Source organism: Python bivittatus, unplaced genomic scaffold (genome assembly GCF_059951505.1).
Source record: "Python bivittatus isolate LINGU-HERP-01145 unplaced genomic scaffold, Pbiv_v1 ctg000960_np1212, whole genome shotgun sequence".
NCBI classification, from domain to species: domain Eukaryota; kingdom Metazoa; phylum Chordata; class Lepidosauria; order Squamata; family Pythonidae; genus Python; species Python bivittatus.
Genome location: NW_028277124.1, coordinates 13,909,283 through 13,927,898, shown reverse-complemented (window position 1 = coordinate 13,927,898; position 18,616 = coordinate 13,909,283). Strand labels below are relative to the sequence as shown.

Here is an 18,616-nt window from a genome sequence, read left to right as displayed (position 1 = left end):
CCTGCCAATTCAAGGATGGATGGAGGGCATTTAAATCACTTCTCTCTTGCTGAACAATTCTGTATCCATGAGTTCTAAGATATCACATCAACTACTCTTAAATAATTATTTTTGGCTTATTGCCAGCAGTGCATGCACTCATTAATTCTTAAATTTGGCTGAGGCATGTGCGCAACAATAACAAGAGTTAATTCTGCTGGAAACAGCGAGGGGATTAAATTAATAGCGCTCTAACCTCACCCTCCTGATAATAACAGATAATTGAGGTTGATTTTTGTAATGGTATGCAGCATAATGGAATCAAGAACACTAATTAAAGAAAATGGGAGAAGAAAACTGGTGATGAATGGCCTATCTTTTCAAAAGCACAACATCATATGCATCACATATAATGCATATTTTGCACATGCTGGAGATAGTAATCAAAAATGGATTTTGCACTTGGAGCTGAAGTTGTCAAGAAAGTGACTTTAACATTAATACTCAAATAATCCTTAATATGGACTGTTCATAATTCTTTCCTACTGAGATTAGTGCTATATTTCAATTAATAAAATAATGAGTCTTCATTTGCTCCACAAGCCTTTTTTTTTTAAGTTCAAACTTCAATGAAATGATTGCAGTTGAAACTGTATTTGAGTTGCCAAAATGTTGCCCTCTGCAAAATGAATGCTATAATTAAGGTAACTGGATAATTCATCAGTATGATTGTTCCTAATTCGCTGTGAGTGAATCTGAAAGAGTCCGGTGGGTGGGGGAAAGGGGTAGGAGAGGAAAAAGCTTGCAATGAACCACCATCATGTTGTGTATGGAATCATAAGAATGCTAGAAAGTGATCTGCAATAAAAGCAGAATAATCCCTCCATCTGGAGATAAAAGAGAATAGATGGGTATTTAGGTGAGATGCAAAAATTGGTTTAACCCCTGATTCTTTGGGATTGCTCCTTCTTCTGCTGAGAGGCAGCTGATTAATTTGTTAGGGATTATTTAATGGTTCACAATGGAAAGAGCTATATTGTGAAGGTCATTTGGTTCTAATGTGCTGTAGGAAGAAGATACTCAACATGGCCTTTTCTCCTCTATCAACTAAAGTTAGTCCTCATTTAGTGACTGCCTTGTACAGTGACTGTCATTACAACGGTGATGAAAAAGTAACTTTGCGATCAATCCTCACATTTAGGACCTTCGCAGGTCCGTAAAGCAAAGAAAAGTTGAAGTCAAATCATAAACGCAGTCGCAGTTTCATGTAATGACCACTTCGCTTAACAACTGAGTTGCTGGTCCCAATTGTGGTCACTAAACAAGGATTACTGGTAGTAATAACATTTCTAATTAAATTGTAAGTTATCTAAAATATGAAATCAGATTAGGAATTCTTTTGATAATGTTAAAATATAGTTGTGTTTATTTTATTGATGTTAAAAGAGTTGACATTCCTCAGTGAAAAAAAAAATACTCCATAGATTGTTAAGGCATGCAATAAAGGTTTGATGCTAACCATTTGGAATTTCAGGTTTTTTTCAATTAATATGCAAAGCAAAGGCTTATACTGTTTAAACATCATAGGTGCTAACAAGTAAAAATGAGAAAAATATTCAGAATTTGCTGGTGTTGCTGTCAAAAACATAGATCTGTCATTAGATAGCTTTGAGCAACAGATTTTAAAGTACATTCACATTTGTCTTCCCCCTTTTTACTGTTAGCTTTCTATTTTTAAAAGATGAATTCCTATACTAGCTTGGAAGGTCATGATCCCATAACAGAGGCTGTGACTAGAAGCAATACCATTAGCTAGAATGAAGTGATTTTGAACTTTGATGTATTTATTTTTGTAGTACTAGTTGTATAATTAGGCTAGTTAGAGTCTTCTGTCCTTACCCTGCAGACAGGGTAAAAATAGAAACTTGGGGGACAAAAATAATGCTTAAAAACCTGCTTTATTTTTTTTTAAGTATCATAACTGCTTTGGTGATCATTTTGCTGTTTTGTGTCTCTGCTTTTATAGAAAATAGAAACCTCTGGAAAATCTAATTATTAATAAAATTCCTTAGATAGAGAATTGATATTGGGAGATAGCATTCCAGAGGAGCAACATCTGTGTGTGTCTCTGGGTGTGAAAATAAACAAGATGGCAGACAGAGTATACAAAAGGGGTAGGCTTAGATTGCGATGCCGTGTCTCCCTCTTTCCTGTGTGGACTCTTCCTTCTGCTCCCGAGTGGAAAGTGAATGAAGAGACAAGCGTTGTGAAATATAAAGCCCAAAATACTCTTGTGAATATGTTCTGTGTGATTCCAGTAGAACAGTCATTAAGTAGATGCACTATGGTACATATTTCCTGGAATTCTCAGGAAAAAAAAAATGGAATTGGATTTGGAAGCGTAGAATCATGTCCTGAGTAGGGACCAACATTCATGTAGAGCAGTGTTTCTCAATCTCAGCAACTTTAAAATGTATGGACTTCAACTCCCAGAATTCGCCAGACGGTATTGGGCAACACTTACAGTGTTTTGGGGGTGGGAGTAGGAGGAGATGGCCACACAGATGGTGAGGCTGCCCCATGTATGGGTGTGGACTTAGAAAATTTGAGTTTTGTTTCTGAAGTTTGCTGAAGGAGCTTTGAAGTTAGAAGACTGAGTTAGAGATGTTCTTCCGTTTCCCATGGGTTTTTCCTGGGGGGTGGGAAACTGAGGTTCAGTGGTGCAGTTAGAGTGGCCTTGCAGTGGACACTACAAGAAATTATATGAAGATCTTAAAAAGAGCAAGTTGGACTTCTTGAACTGGATTTTTCTCTGTCCTGTGGGAAGAGAGAGAAAGGCAGGCAGGCAAAGACACAATAAAAGCTGAATTGGTGTGACTTTTCCCTCCCCACAACTACCATGAAGCCTTAGTGAGAAAGTTTCTCAAGATGTCTGTATTTGTATTCCCCCCCCCCACCAAATAATAATTATAGTATTTTTTTACAAATGTGCCTTGGGAAGATTATTATCCTGAAAGGCAATAAATAATGGTAAGCTACATTTTACTCAAGAGATCTTCATTAAACTGATCACTGTATTGCCCCTCCTCACATTTCCTTGCTTGATTGGAACATGCAAAAGTCAGGTCAGTCATGAAATAATGTGTTTGCCGCACAGAGTAGCAAATTGGTCTAAATGATATAAATCACTTTTTCACTTAGGGAAAATGGATCTCTAACTTTAAAGCAGCAAGAGATTTTGGAATGATTACCGTCTTAAAATACTGTACATTGAAATGCTTTGATGCACCTGCGTACTGCGATGCCTGTGGGGAAAAAATGTTTCAATGTTTACTATTCCTATACCGTGATGTCTGTAAAGACAGCCCCATTCACTCTTTGATCCCATTCCTAAAGTTTGGAGAAATTTTTCCTAAGTTACATATTTCTTATTTATATTGAACAACCAAAAAACATTAAACGACTGCTAAGTTTTATTCAACCACAAGGGAGCATCAACAAAAGACCATTTTATTAGCCAAGGAACAGAAAATAGGAAGACAGGCTTTTAAATTCCTTGAAATGATTAAAATGATGGTTTGTAGGCTGTCTATATTACTGCATTTGTACTTTGGACCAGTGGCCAGTGGGCCGGTTATGTTACTGCAGTCAATCGCCCAGCTTCAGTGTAGGAAGAGAAATGCGAGGCTTACATTTCTACTTGCAGTGAGCAAGTTTTGAGTCAGGAAATAAGAGGAAACTGTGGTTGAGTAGATTCTGATTCCTTTTGCAGGCAATTGTTTCTTTTGACCCTTTGAAGCTTCTGAAAACATTGTTTGAGTTTGCAGTCCCCTGGACAGCTTGAGAATAGGTTTGTTATTCATACGCATCTTTGCAACTTTCTTTAGGAATGTCCCAGTGGGATTGTTAATGAAGAGACCTTCAAAGAGATTTACTCTCAGTTCTTCCCACAGGGAGGTGAGTCCTCTCAGATAAGTAGTCCTGTTTGCATGCACATCCAATTACCTGTCACTGCTTTAAAATTCAGCCTGAACAGGGTGGTGGTCTCGTGAATTAAGCCGCTTATCCTTTTTAATGGGTGGATGAAAATATGCTCCGGGTTTCATTCATGGGTGTCTTCTGTCCTAGCAACAGGCTAGTTGTACAAGAATACTCTGTATTTTGGTTCAGGTGTGCTCTTCATTGCATACTGCTTTCTGTGCCAAATTATCTTGAAGTGGTTAACAATAAAGCCAGGAACAGTGCATTAAAATAAAACAAAACTGTCCATTGAAGAGGAGGAGGAGGAGGAGGAGGAGGAGGAGGAGGAGGAGGAGGAGGAGGAGGAGGAGGAGGAGGAGGATTCTAATATTCATTCTGGGAAGGCTTGGCTGAAGAAATAACTTTTCAACATGCATCTAAAGGACGTAGCAGGTGCCTCCTAAATTTCAGTGGCGAGAACGTTCCAGAGAATGGACCATAGAAAAGGTCCATCCATTGGCAGCTGGACTAAGCTGCTCTAGATTCATGTTGCAAGACTTCCCCTGATGATCTGTAATGGGAAAAGCAATCTGACCGAAATTTGGGCCCGAAGTTGTTTAGGCCCTTGTAAGTGGCTTGGTAGCCAAGTGGCAGCTGATGCAATTGTTTTCACAAAAATATAATATGTGCACAGCCTGGTGCTCCAGTTAGCTACCTAATGCCTGCCTTCTGCACTAGCTTTAGGTTTTGGGTCAAGCATAAGAGATGCTTTACAGAGAGTGCATTACCGCAATCCAGGTTTGAGCTTAGCAGCTTGTGAATAACTAGAGCTAGGTTGATCATGTTCAGAAAATGATCTAGTTGGGATACAGACTGCAGCTGGCAGCAGACCCTCCTAGCCATGGAGATTAATTGGACTTCAATAAGAGGGATGACTCTAGGAGCACCCCAAATTACATAACTGTTCCTCCTGAAGTAAACCCCAATGAGAACAGGCAAATTCTCCAGTTCTTGAAACCAGGAACCAGCCAGGTCTGCATTTTTTGTGATTCACTTTATTAACCCACATCGTCCATCATTGCATCCAGATCCTGGTTCAGGACATGCAGCACCTTCGCTGATACTGATGTTATGGACAAGTAGAGATGAGCATCAACTGCATGCTTATTTTAATTACATTTTGTTTGTTTGCAGCAATTTTATACCACCCAATCAAAAGAGTTCAGGCAGTGTCCCTTAAAAGAGGAATCCCACAGTATAAATATCTTTCCCATAAAAGCATAATAAAATATTTAGTTCCAAAATCCAACGACTTGCCCAGCAGTTTCACCTAACTGTTGAAAAGCAGTGGAGATGATTTAGTGCCTTATTTACTCCACAATTGCCAGGCTGTAGGGACACCTTCACGAAATATTATCTTCGGAGACCATCCCTGCAGGAAAGAACAGAACCAGTGTAACCCAGTGACCTGAACATACAGAGATATCATACCATGAGATATCAAGCGCTTTCACAGTCTTTTTCCTGCAGGAGGTGATCTATCAGACCCTAGTCTTGATTCTTTCCCAAAGCTGGTCTTGAACCCCATCTGAACAGGATCAAGATAAGTGGTGTCTTCCAAGAATATCTTTCACTGCAAGATGCCACTTTCTCCACCAAAGAGGCCATCTTGTAACTAGGTGATACTTAACCACATCCTCTGGATCTAAAGAGGGCTTCTTAACCTGTGGACAGACGTCCTTTAAGGCTGGTGGCCCTGCACCATCACATAAAGATATGTTGACTTCTCCCTGGTCCCACCTAGGCAGCCCCCCACCCCAAAGAAAATAAGTAGAGATGGGCAATGACCAAGAGAGTACTTGGTAACCAGACACCTCACCTCATTTTGAAAGCTCAAGAGAAATAACAGAAGGAAACAAATCAAACTCATCAAAATCTCCCTACATTTTCTTAGCATAATTCTGAAGTCACAGCAGGTAATCTTGCTTGTCCTGGGGAAGATTTGGGATTCTGGCAGGGATGGGAAGAAGGACACACTTAATTGGGGATTCTCCTTTAGAGTAATTAACTGCATGCAAAGATGCTGCTATATTTTTTGCCTCTGCATTGTTTTACACAAGCTAAATAGATCAGCATTCTAGGAATGAAGAATAAAAGAATGAGAGCAAAGTATGTTGCATTTAAAAATGTGTGCAAAAGAGAATATCAAATTTGAATGTCTTACATTGCAACAGATGATAATTATAATTTAGTCATAATTTGGAAAAAACAGTGGCAATAAATGTTGTTATACTTTGTTTCTTTTTCTTTTTTTAAGAGTCTTATTAAGAAAACAACGGTAATAATGGACATACTTTTATTAGGACTCAAAAATTTCCATACCCCTCTTGCTATCAAGATTTTCTTTGTCAGGCAAGGTACTGTAGTATGAAAAGCAGGGGTTAGAAAGAAGGAAAAAAAGAAATACAACTTCAGAAGTTAAGCCAGATGTTCTAGACGCATAAATTGTAGTATTTTGGTCATCACTTCTTCTCAAAAAAGTTAAATTACGGGCTGTATTCATCCATCAGTATTCCTCATATTGGATTACTCCTACCTTTTGGAGACAAAGCGAAGTTGGCCTTCCTCTGAAAACAGAAAGTTTGAATCTGTAATGTGTCTCCTGCAGTTGACAAAGCTCATAAGCTCTCAGCAGAGAGAAATTTAAGAGTGGTTCTGTGGTTTGCTAAGAAAAAGACTGTCATGATTCTTTCCTCCCTGCTAGGCTGACTAATAAAGAATTACTCTTTCATTAATAGTAGAGATGAAATTTGGAGCTTTAAGGAAGGAGAAAAGAAATCCTACAAATCTGTTCTTATTTGGAGCCACATAATGAGAATTGGCAATGTTTTAGATAATTCCCTATAAGCTCTCGGTGGGGTTATGTAGCCATTATTTCTCTCCTACAGAATGTTACGTTAAGATAGGCAGTGAGAAATGTAGGAGGCAGTTGAAATGTATCGTTCAAAGCCTAAAGTTGATGCAAATGTATGATAGCCCACTGATCTCTGTGGGTCTCCCTTTGTTTTGTAAGCATATTGCTTTTTTTTCCCCTTCCTCCTTAACTGGCTTGACAGCTTTTCACCATCAATGGTAATTTCTGGGTCTTACATACTTCAGTACAGGGTGGATAATAGGGTAGCCAGCTTGGTGATCATGTTTCTCCTTATTATGATGGCTCCTCCTCATTCTCTTACTGAAACCAGCCAACTTTTCCCCCCCTTAAACAGTACATTTTATCAGAGGGATATGCTTGCAGTTTAGATACAGCGATATTTTGCTCACTGGGGCAATCCACTGAGATGTTCTCCCATGAAATGTTTTTCTGTCCCAGTTTTCCTGAACAAATTCATTCGGACATTCTCCTGGCTAGTTTTTCTGTACAATTCACTAAGTTATTCTGTCCGGTTCTCCTGTACAAATTCACTGAGATGTTTTCCTGTCAAATTCTGTGCAAATACACTGGGACATTTTCTTCTCCAGTTCGCCACCTGAACTGGATGGAAAGCCCTCAAGAAAGCCCACAACCAACATCCATTTTCAACACAGTGCAACAGTTCCAGGTTAGAAGGAGAGTGATACATTCATGTGCCAATTGAAAGACTTTTTTCATTTATCAAATAAGTTACAACAGAAGTATGCACGATCCTGTACATATTGACTCAGCAGTAAGCCTTATCAAGTTCCAGGGCTGTAGGCAAGATGGAGACATTGAGAAAACACACAGGAAAAATGGCCTTCACATTATTTCCCAGAAAATGACAAGGACTTTTCTGCGTTGGCTGGTGTGGGTCTTCCGGGCCGTGTTCTTGAAGTTTTGTTTCCTAACGTTTCGCCAGCACCTGTGACCGGCATCTTCAGAGTGCAGGAGCACAGACAGGAGCAGTTCTCTCTGTGCCCAGGGTGATGTGACCCTTTTGTGGGTATTTATAGAGATCTGAGGGGGGAAGGGGGATTGGGGGTGTGTGGGGGGGTTGGGTTACTGAGTGGCTGCTTGTTTTGGTGTCAGCATCTGTGTGTATCTTCCTGGGGATTAGGCAGGGTTTTTTCTTCTATTGAATTGTTAATGAGGGGCTGCTGGGGGTGATTAGCAAGTTCATTGTGTGAACTGCTCACATGTCCTGGTGGTTGAGCTGAGTTCGTTGACCTTTTGCAGGCTGTATTTTTCAGGATTGGTAGCCAGGTTTTGTTTATTTTTAGACTTTCTTCTTTTTTATTGAAACTGTGCCAGTGTTTGTGAATTTCAATGGCTTCCCGGTATAGCCTGGTATAGTGGCTGTTGGTGTTGTCCAGTATCTCTGTGTTTTCAAATAGGATTTTGTGTCCAGTGTGCTTGAGAGCATGTTCAGCTACTGCAGATTTTTCTGGTTGCTGTAGTCTGCAGTGTCTTTCGTGTTCTTTTATCCTGGTATGGATGCTGCGTTTTGTGGTCCCGATGTATACTTGCCCGCAACTGCATGGTATGCGGTATACTCCTGCGGCAGTGAGGGGATCCCTTTTGTCTTTTGCTGATTTTAGCACTTCTTGTACTTTTCTGGTGGGTCTGAAGATTGTTTGGAAATTGTGTTTTTCCATCAGTTTTCCCATGCGGTCTGTGACCCCTTCGATGTAGGGCAGAAATATTTTGTTGGCGGGTGGCTGTTTTTCTTCTTCAGTCGCATGTTGTTTTCTTGGTTTGATGGCTCTTTTTATTTCATTCTTGGAGTAGCCATTCGCTTGTAGGACCCAATTAAGGTGGTTAAGTTCAGAGTTTAGGAATTGGGTTTCGCAGATCCGATTGGCACGATCCATGGGTTTTGATAATGCCTCTTTTCTGACGTGGGTGGTGGTTGGAGTTTTTGTGTAGGTACCGGTCTGTGTGGGTGGGTTTTCTGTAGACTTTGTGTCCTAATTTGAGGTCTGGTTTGCGTATGACCAGCGTGTCTAGAAATGGAAGTTGGCCGTCCACTTCTTTTTCCATGGTGAATTGTATATCAACAGGGTGGACGCTGGTTAGGTGGTTCAGGAACTGGCAAAACATCAGAAAACAGAACTTCCAGACCATGGCCACACAGCCTGGAAGACCCACAGCAGCCATTGTATGCCAGCCGTGAAAGCCTTCGACAATACACTTTTCTGCGTGTTCAACTGGAATTGGGCTCAGCAAAAAGGAATTTTTTTTTTTTTGGTTCCAAAATTCCCAGCCTTGACTATCTTAAAACAAAAGCACCTCCACCCCCCCGCCCACAAAAAAACCCCAAACCCTAAGTAAGGTTGGATATGGCTAGTGCTTGGAAGAAAGACCAGGAGATCCAAGGGCTACAATAGATTGGAAAGTTAAGGGGAAAAAAAAGTGTGCTTGCCAGAAAAACCTCTCCATGACACTAATCATATAGCCATCCTGAAAAATGAAGGAGTCTTCACCTTTTTCCTTTTAATATAAAAACTGTGCCAGATCTGGCCAACAGGTCCTCTAGTCCACCATTTTTTTGCCTGTAGTGGGCAACATTCGCCTCGGAGGAAGACCAAACGTAGTCCGAATTCTATGGTGACCCAGCAGTTGGCTTAGAGGTGGATCACTTCATGGCTAGTAGTAAACCTTTTCTTGTCATGCATTGCCTTTCCCCCAGCATTGGAAGGCTATCCAGGTTGGTGTCGGCTTTTATGAGTCAAGTAAGAGAGATGGGATTATTCAAACAAAAGAATTGCAACAAAACCATGAAAACAGAAGACCAAATTAAAGCAATTTGTGCTTGACCTCTCTTGGTTTTTCTGACAGCTGAATGAGTTTAGGATGTTCATGGTATCCTGTTTTGTAGTTATAAGCTATCCTTATTGGTTAAAAACGTGTAAGTAAGTTAAGCATTTTCCCCCTAGAAACAGGATGAATATTTCAGGAGCCATCTTTTTTCCAGAGAAAACTTTTTGTCGTGTAGAAAGATTTGAGGGCACCCGCAGAGTCAAAAACCGAAGAAATCAGCTGCTTAAAAGGAATCATAGCTGCCATCTTGTCTTTTTTGACCCTCCCTGCAGATACCCCTGAAAGACTTGAGACCATAATTGGATAAAGAATGAACCAAACCCTCTCAACTTTGCATCGGATGTCAGCTCATGCTACCCAAATTAAACCCCAATGCAGTGCAGCAAGGGCCATTAAGACAGAGCTTCTCAAACTGTGGGTCAGGACCCCAGCAAGGCCATGAAGTGGGAAAGACTGCACATTTAAAAAAAATTAACCAGGCAAACACTGTCAAACTTTCTATGTGTTGCTCCTATTTTGCCGTGCAAGTTGGGTGTAGACAAACAAGGAGCAACTTTTGTCAGCACTGTAGGAGCCTACTAAAAACATGTTCTGGATTTGGCTCCTCGCTTGCTGGCAGAAGTGTGCAACAGGCACGGGCATTTCTGCAAAGTCTGAGAACTCCTGAAATATATATAATAATCCTGAATTATTAAACTTCCTTGCCTAACCCTAAACCTGATGCAATCATGAGTTTTAATCACAGCGGAGAGTTGCAGAAATGCATGCATCATTTTAAGGGATTGTAGGACTACAGATCTGAGAATCCCTCATTATTCCATTTTATTCCTACTAAGGGTGATGGAGAAGGCACCTGGAAGCAAGAAATTGACACACTCGGTTGCCTGGAACTAGCTTAGATGAAAAACATCAGTCTGTAATAGTTCTCCCCATTCCTGCTGGGATGTAAGACAGGCCAGTGTGTTATAAGCTTCCTCATCTAGGAGCATCAACAGGGTGGGGAGGTGTCCAAAACTGCCACCTTGTCTTTTTTTGTTTTACACCCCCTCCCCAGATGCCCCTGTCTTCATCCTCAATTTTGAGGATTCCGTTCCCAAGTCTATTTATTTATATTTCCTAAAATGACCACCTTTTCTAACTTCCAGGTAGTCTTAAGAAAACTCATCAGGGGAATAACATTGGGGGGGAAAAATCAATCACACACACACACTTTCCAGGGGGACAGTAACAAGGCCATTGAGATCATGTTGACATCTCTTTTGGCTTAAAATGTCAATGCTGCAGTATAGTTTTACAATATAACTCTATTCTCCCCTTCTTCAAGTTGTCCAAAAGTCTCCAAAGCAAGACTAAAACTTAATGGGTTCTGGTTTTAACATCTGTTCTCTAGTTCTTTTCCTTATTACAAGTTATTTGTACGATGCAGGTGTTTGCTGCCTTCTACGTGAAACCTGCTGGACTGGGCTGTTAAATGTGAATGCTAATAACATTGTAAAAATACAGTACAGTATTTCAGTTTGCTTGATCTGAATCTCTTAAGGCCCTGAGGCTGTTTTTTCCTTCCACTTGACAGAACGTTAATTGTGCAAGTACAGATCAGCTCCAATCAATTTGGATTCAGACCATTAAGTCAGTTTGAGTCAGAAAGAAAAATGCACAAAAGCCTTGGGGTGAATTAAGGGGCATTTAGTCGGATTGGAGGATTCAATTTGGATCATAAATGCAATTTGGAAACCAATTCCATCAAATGGAATTTTGAAGTCTAACTTTTACACAGCTCCAGTGTTACTGTCATTAAGGGCTAGAAAGGTTGTATTTCATGATAGGCGCCACCTTTTCCTGTCTTGGTTTATATTCCAGTGTCGTGAGAGAAACCATATTAAATAGGTCTCATTAAATGCTGAAGAACATCCTGCATCAGCTTGTTTTTAATTGTAATGGTCTTTTTAGTTTCTTGGATGTTTTGCTGGGAAACCACTGGATGTATCTGGGAAAAAAAAATCTATAAAGGATCTGGTTCAGGCTTTTTTTTTTTTTAATTGCTTGGTGAGAGCAGTCTGACCAGTAATCTGATTTTAAAAAATGCATTTCAGTGCATTTTAATGTTTTGTTTTCATTTTAGATCAGATATAAATAGGAAAGAAAAGGTCAGCATCAAATGTCCAGAGGATAGCTAGGGAAATGTTTAACTCTTGAAGGGGGTGCCCAGGTCTGGGGCTTGAGGCTACTGCTAGACAGGCAGGCAAAGGGATGGCTGGAGAAAGGGGCCTGGCCCAGCTCTAACTGGTGGGTCAGGTGCACCCCAACCTGGAACGGGACCCCCAAGCCACAATAATTCATGCACTTCCTTGGATTCCTGCAGGGCTCTCTACCTGGAGCAGCCTCTGAGGAACACTTGGAAACTGAAGCTGGTGCAAAACGCAGTGCCCTGTTTATCAGGGAATCGCAGTTTCTGCACTGGCTTCAAATAAACTTCCAGATACAACTCTAAGTGCTGGTTTCAACCTACAGAACCCCTCTATGGCTTGGCAACGAGGTACCTACTGGACTGCCTTCTCTGCATAGGAGCAGCCCCCGACTCACCCAGCATGTAGACAGCACCTGTATTTTTGTATAGACCCCCCTCAGGTAGGTGAGAAGAAGGGGGCCTCAACTCAGCAGCAGTGGCTTTTGGCTGCAACTCCCATGCTGAGAGCCCTCACTGCTGGCCTTTCTCTCCTTTCGGGGAGTGCACGGTCACCACTGCGCACATTGTACTGGGGCAGATTTCTCTTTTTCTTTTTATTTAAAGTTTTCCCTACGCTTCTTGTGGCAAACATTAAACAATTAAATTAATTACAATCAATTAAATAATAAGTAAGCTTCCCAGCATCATCTTCTGAATCCGGTGGTAAACAAATGCCATGATTTATTTGATTAAAGTAGATTTTGAGTTTTTAAATACCTGATGAAATAGAAGCTATCCATCTAAAAAACAAGATAAGAAACAAGGAAAATAGACAACATTGGGAGAAGGTTGATAACATTGGCATACTGTAGATACTATGAAGGTATTAGCATGCTGCTTTGAATATATGTTGCTGATGGACTTCAATTTCATATTGAATAGTTTTGCGTAGCAAATTCTACGTTCCTATCATGTGGTTGAAAGGGGCCAGAGGGATTCTAGTCCATGCTCCTGCTCAGTGCAGGATCTGCTACAGCCTTTCTTTGAAGACATCTAACCAAGAAGCAGCTGACCATATTGTGTGACAGTCTGTTCCACTGATAGTTCATTCAGTGAGGAAGTTCTTCCTGATGTCTACCATAAGCTTCTTCCTTGTAGTTTGGGCAATAGAGAATGCACCCACTTTCTCTTCTATGTGAGAACCTTTCAGATAGTTGAAAACTGCTATTAGATGTCATCTTTTCTGTAGGCTAAACATATCCAGATCCTTTAAATGTTCCTCATAGGGCTTGGTGTCCAGACTCTTCACCCTCTTGGTGACCCTTCACTGAACCTGGTCCAATTTGTCACTTTGTTTTTTTTTTAATGTAGTTCCCAGAATGGGATACAGGAGTCAAACTGGGTGCAATCTCAGGAGCATAAAGTTGTCCTGTGAGTGGACTCTCTGATCCTGCTAATGCACTGCATGGCTGCATTTGCTTTTTTAGCAGGTGCATCACACACAGGCTCATGGTCAACTGTCAGCCTTGCAAGGTAGTCCAGACAGGAAGCACACCCAGAAGTACTAGCTCTATTTTATTGTAAGACGACATTAACAGAATCTTGCAAGTCTGAAAGTACACTTCTACCCCATTGGCTTTACAGCCCAAGAAGGGAAGGTCCCTTCTGAGATGTTTGCCATGCCTGTATTCCTTCTGTGGGTGCAGTTATTCAGCCAACTGTGAGTCCATCTAACAGTAGGCATCTTCTAGCCCAGTGTTTCTCAACCTTAGCAACTTTAAACTGTATGGACTTCAACTCCCAGAATTCCCCAGCCTGCTCTAGCCCATATCTTACCATTTTATGAAGGGAAGGGTCATGAGGCACTCCGTTGAAAATTTTGTTCTGGTCCAGTGCACTGTATCTACAGTGTTCCCCTGATGTAGTAACTCCATTAAAGGAGATAAGATTAATCTGGCACAATTCATTGTCAACTGACAGATTTGTAGTTTTCCACATCTTCCTTCTTCCTCTTTTTGAAGATGGGAATGATGTTTGCTCTCCTCCAGTCTTCTGGGACCTTACCAGTCCACCAGAAGCTCCCAAAGGATGGTTCTGTGATCACCTCTGGTATTTCCTTTTGTATTTTTCATAGTTAAATAATTTATTTTATAAAGCACATAATAACGTATTTTGAATTCTTATAGAACAATGTTAATATTTACGTACCTTATTAAGGAGGTAATTCCTTAACACCACATTAAGGAGGTGCAAATGGACACACAGCCATGAAAGCTCACAGGATTACTTTGACCAGTTATTCTCAACCCAAAGTGATTTTGGTTGTGGGGATAAAATATGATGTATACCTGATTGAACTGCTAAAGGAGAGACAGAATATAAATATAATAAATACTTAATACATTTTATACTAAAAGATTCAAGAGATAGGCTTCTTCTGGATGTGGTCACACTATCTTAAAGGTCAAGGGCACTGCCTGGCGTTCTCTTGCATATAGCACTGATACTGGATAGCCATTTAATGTCTGTGATGGTGTCAGGCCTAGCCTAAGGAACTCCAAGAGACAATGCAAAATCAGTTGAGCTACGTTTATTAGCTACAGCCTCTAGCAAGAATCTTCCCAGACTGAAAACCCGTCTCCCAAGTCAGCCAACCACAACAGTGTGAATTCTCAGGGAGGTGCCAGTCTCATCCTCTTGTAGTTCCCATGCTCCATTGGCGAGCTAAGAAAATGTTATCTCCTGAGCCTGGCCTTCATAATTCCATTCTATCACAGATGGGCAGATTTTTAGCTTTGGATGATAAACCAGTTGTGCAATTACATGAAGTGAAACATGTTGGTATCCTCAAAATTGAACTATTGTCATTCACTCTTCGTGGAGTATTTTTGAAGATAGTTCAGAAATTGCAGCTAGCTTAGAAGGTATCACTCCCATCCCCTAAAATGAAAGGATACTTTCTCCCCACTGTTTTCTGATCCCAGTGGAAGATTCTCACTGTGGTTTCTAATTACTTAACATAGCTTAGGCCTAAGTTACTTGTAGGATATCATTTTCTCTCACCTTCTGCTTATACCCTCAGGTCTTCAAGGTGGCGTTTTTTTGTCATGGATACTGACAAAGGAATGAAGTGCCCAGGGAACTTAGTATAACTTTGGTGAAGGCTAGGAGGGCTCAAAAGTTGTATTGTATAAGCCTCCCAGGGCAATGTGGAGTGGTGGCATGTATCTTTTTGGAAGGAAGGAAGGAAGGAAGGAAGGAAGGAAGGAAGGAAGGAAGGAAGGAAGGAAGGAAGGAAGGAAGGAAGGAAGGAAGGAAGGAAGGAAGGAAGGAAGGAAGGAAGGAAGGAAGTTTGATTTAGCCAACAAGAGTATTAAAATTCATTGAATTAAATGGGATATTTAACCATAACGTTTTTCATTAACCATCTTCTGGACATAAAAGTATGATTCTTTCGCTAAATTGTGGCCGTTCTTATTAAACTATTTTTATTTAGATAATTAGGAGCAATGTTTCTTGTCTAGGCCCTGAATGACACTTCTTATAACAATTTGATGGGTCTTCAAAGAACAATGAGCTTTAAAAAATGACAGTGGCATTGTCTTCCTTCTCAACTTGAATACTGAAATAATAACCTGGAATAGTAGATATGTAGCACAGAATAACATGTGCAAATGTAGCCATGCATGGTTTGTCCCAATCATTCCGCTGACATGACTTGATTTCTATGCAAATATAAATGGAGACTCTACTGTGTAATTTAGTTAATTTTCCAGTTCCGTAAACAATAACTGGATTTTAACACCATCTGTGATACCTGTGGTTGAAGTCATGCAAAGTATAGGAATGAAGATCACTTTTTATAAGTAATTACTTAATAATAATCAAATAATAACTTTACCTCCCCCTCAAAAAAATAATAATAGAGATATAGAAAAGACTGAATGTGGTTCTTTAAAGTATTAACTTTTAATATGTAATTAATAAGGATCAATCTTGTTTAATTCCAGATTCCACAACATATGCACATTTTCTGTTCAATGCATTTGACACAGATCATAATGGATGTGTGAGTTTTGAGGTAAGGTTGTTTTATTTCTGTTCTATATATGGTCCAAAGTCTTGACTAGCTACATTAAAAGGTTATGTGCTTACATAGCTATGTTGCTCATAAGCAGCTATATTAGGTTAACAGAATTCTTGTTATTAATATTATTATTAAGTAGTACAGTATTTGAGAAAATACAAGTCCTGATTTTCTAGCTCTCCGCACCTTATTCCCTTATTCAGTCAACATTCTCCCTTAATTCCTTCTCCAATCAACATTCCCCCAACAGAAGAGGGATTGAAATAATTTTAATACAATGAGGAAACATTCAATTAGGGAAGGAAAAGAGGGCCTCTTTTTAAATCAACCAGGTATTTAATTTCAGCTTTCATTATCTTCCAGTTAACGTGTTGTCCTTGTTAATTCCTTCTTGTTTTAAGAGCTAAATGAAAGAAAATTGTTTCTCCTGAGTTCTTAACCCTCAACTTAAAGTCCATACAGCACTGAAAAGTCTGTTGGTCTTCTCCAATTCCAGATACTCCTCTGCAATAAGGTGATGTGATTGTTCTGAGACATCCTTCTTTATTTAGTATATTTTATTTATTTAATCGTATTTGTCAGCCACCCTAATCAGTGAAGACTTGGAAGTTTACAACAAAGCAAACAAAAGATCCACAAACAATACTACAGAATGATCTAGCTACAATGGTTGCCCACAAAGCCAAAGGTGTGTTAGAACAGAAGGAGCCTTGCAGGCACAGCCATGTGTACCTTTGGAATGTGGGGCCACCACAGATAGGGCCTGCTGCTTAATCCACCCCTTGCAGTTTATGATGACTCTCAGTGAGGCATCTCTTAATCTTTGGATTGCATAGGCAGGTTCAATCCAGGCACAAGTAGTGCCTGATGGATAAGTATGATTTTTATGGATGCAGGAAGTGGTATCAATTTAAAGGCCCTGTTGGAATGAGTGGGAAAATATGAAAAATATGAGGCAGTAAAATTAAGTGACCCCACAAAGTAATATTTAAATATATTGCTCATTAGATCTCCAGATGCTATAGAAAAGAAAATAATGTCTCCCAGAGCTTAGCAGAACCTCTGCTGTCTCAACTATCTGAGGCTCAAAAGGCAATGTCCTATCAATTTTTGTAATCAGTCATTTTCCTTAAAAAGGTTAGGTGAACTCAAAAAAGATCTTCCTTGAGTCCACCTTGATTCCTAATGGCTTCATGGACAGGTCCCTGAATGTTCGTCGACTGCTTTAGAAGCATGGTTTTCTAATATCTTTTTCCATGATGCTTTTTAGATTTTTAGATTTCCTAGCCAAGCCTACAGTGATGCTATTTCTTGTGGCCTCCCATTCAAGTACTAACCAGGTCTGACCCCACTTATCTTTCTGAGGTTAACCAAAGCTAAGTGTTGTCAGACCTGATTAATAAGTGAATGGGAAACTACAATAAATCTCACCTAGCTGGCCAAAATAAAGATCCCTTTTAGTCAAACTCACCTCATGGATAGATCCACCCAGCTTTCCCTAATAGCCCCACATTCAGAAGTGAAGAGTACAGGTAGTCTTTGTTTAGCAACTGTCCCATTTAGCAACTGTTTGCAGTTACGACAGTAATGAAAAAGTAACTATATGACCAATCCTCGCATTTATGACCTTTGCAGCTCTGTAAAGCAAAGGAAAGCTGAAGTAATATCATAAGCACAGTGCTTATGATATTACTTAGCCACTGCTTTACTTAGCAATGGAGTTGCTGGTCCCAACTGTGGTTGCTAAATGAGGACTACCTGTTGTATTGCCAGGTTCCAGGCAGTCGGTTCTTTTAGTATCCAGAGACCATAAATATGCCAGTAAGTAAGGAGATTTTAAGCTTTATTTTTAACTTTAGCAGGCAGATTAAACAGAAACACAGAAGTATAGCATACCAAGCAAGATGATAACAAATCTCCCTTCTGTCAGATTCAGCCAGCAGGGCATGGCTGCTGTCCAGTTTCACTGCCCCTAGTCAATTTCACCGCCCCAAGCGCAGGCAGCAGAAAAGAGGAAGTTGGGAGAACCGCAAGTTAATGGCCTGCAAGTGGCAGCAATTGACTCAGGGCAGGAGCGGATACTTCGTAACAAAGCTGGCTTCCCTCGAGCACTGCAGGCAATGCAAACCGCAGCGGCTCGGAAGTGCAGCGATTGGCAAGCAATTAAGGATCTCCAGTTTAGCCTGCAGAAGAAAAGCCCAACGAACTCAACAACCCCACAAACAAAGGACAGTAATCCGGGAGACAAAGAAACACGGCTGAATCTGCCATTTGGCCAAGGGGGAGAATACCGTGGGCAAACCAGTAATCCAGGCAATGGGGGGAAGGGCAGGAAAAGGGGTAACTCCGGGTCAAGGAGGGAACCCTATAAAACCGGTGTATGTAACTGCACCAAGCCAACCCTGGCTTTGCTTGTAACCACCTGCATTACGCCTGAGTAAACTTCTTTGACTGAACCTGTGTTTCGCGAGAGTTTCATTCGGCGCTGAATGTGGTAACTCTTACACCTTCAGCTGTTGGGAGCCTCAGTGGAACAACAGCAGAGAGACCCTAAGATGGCCAATTCACACAGCACCCAGCCTCAGGTCTGTGTCAAAGCTCAAGGATCAATATCAGGATTTTTATCCCTATTTTGCACCAGACC

The 18,616-nt window shown here is 40.5% G+C and overlaps 1 protein-coding gene across 2 annotated transcripts in view; it reads left to right on the top strand.

Moving 5' to 3' along the window:
• Positions 1 to 18,616, top strand: part of KCNIP4 (potassium voltage-gated channel interacting protein 4) — a 108,965-nt gene that overhangs the window by 82,693 nt on the left and 7,656 nt on the right. For both annotated transcript variants that reach the window (XM_088131438.1, XM_088131439.1), the window contains exons 3-4: positions 3,867 to 3,936; positions 15,896 to 15,966. In XM_088131438.1, coding sequence (XP_087987564.1) covers positions 3,867 to 3,936; positions 15,896 to 15,966 — 141 coding nt within the window. The remainder of the gene's footprint in view (positions 1 to 3,866; positions 3,937 to 15,895; positions 15,967 to 18,616) is intronic.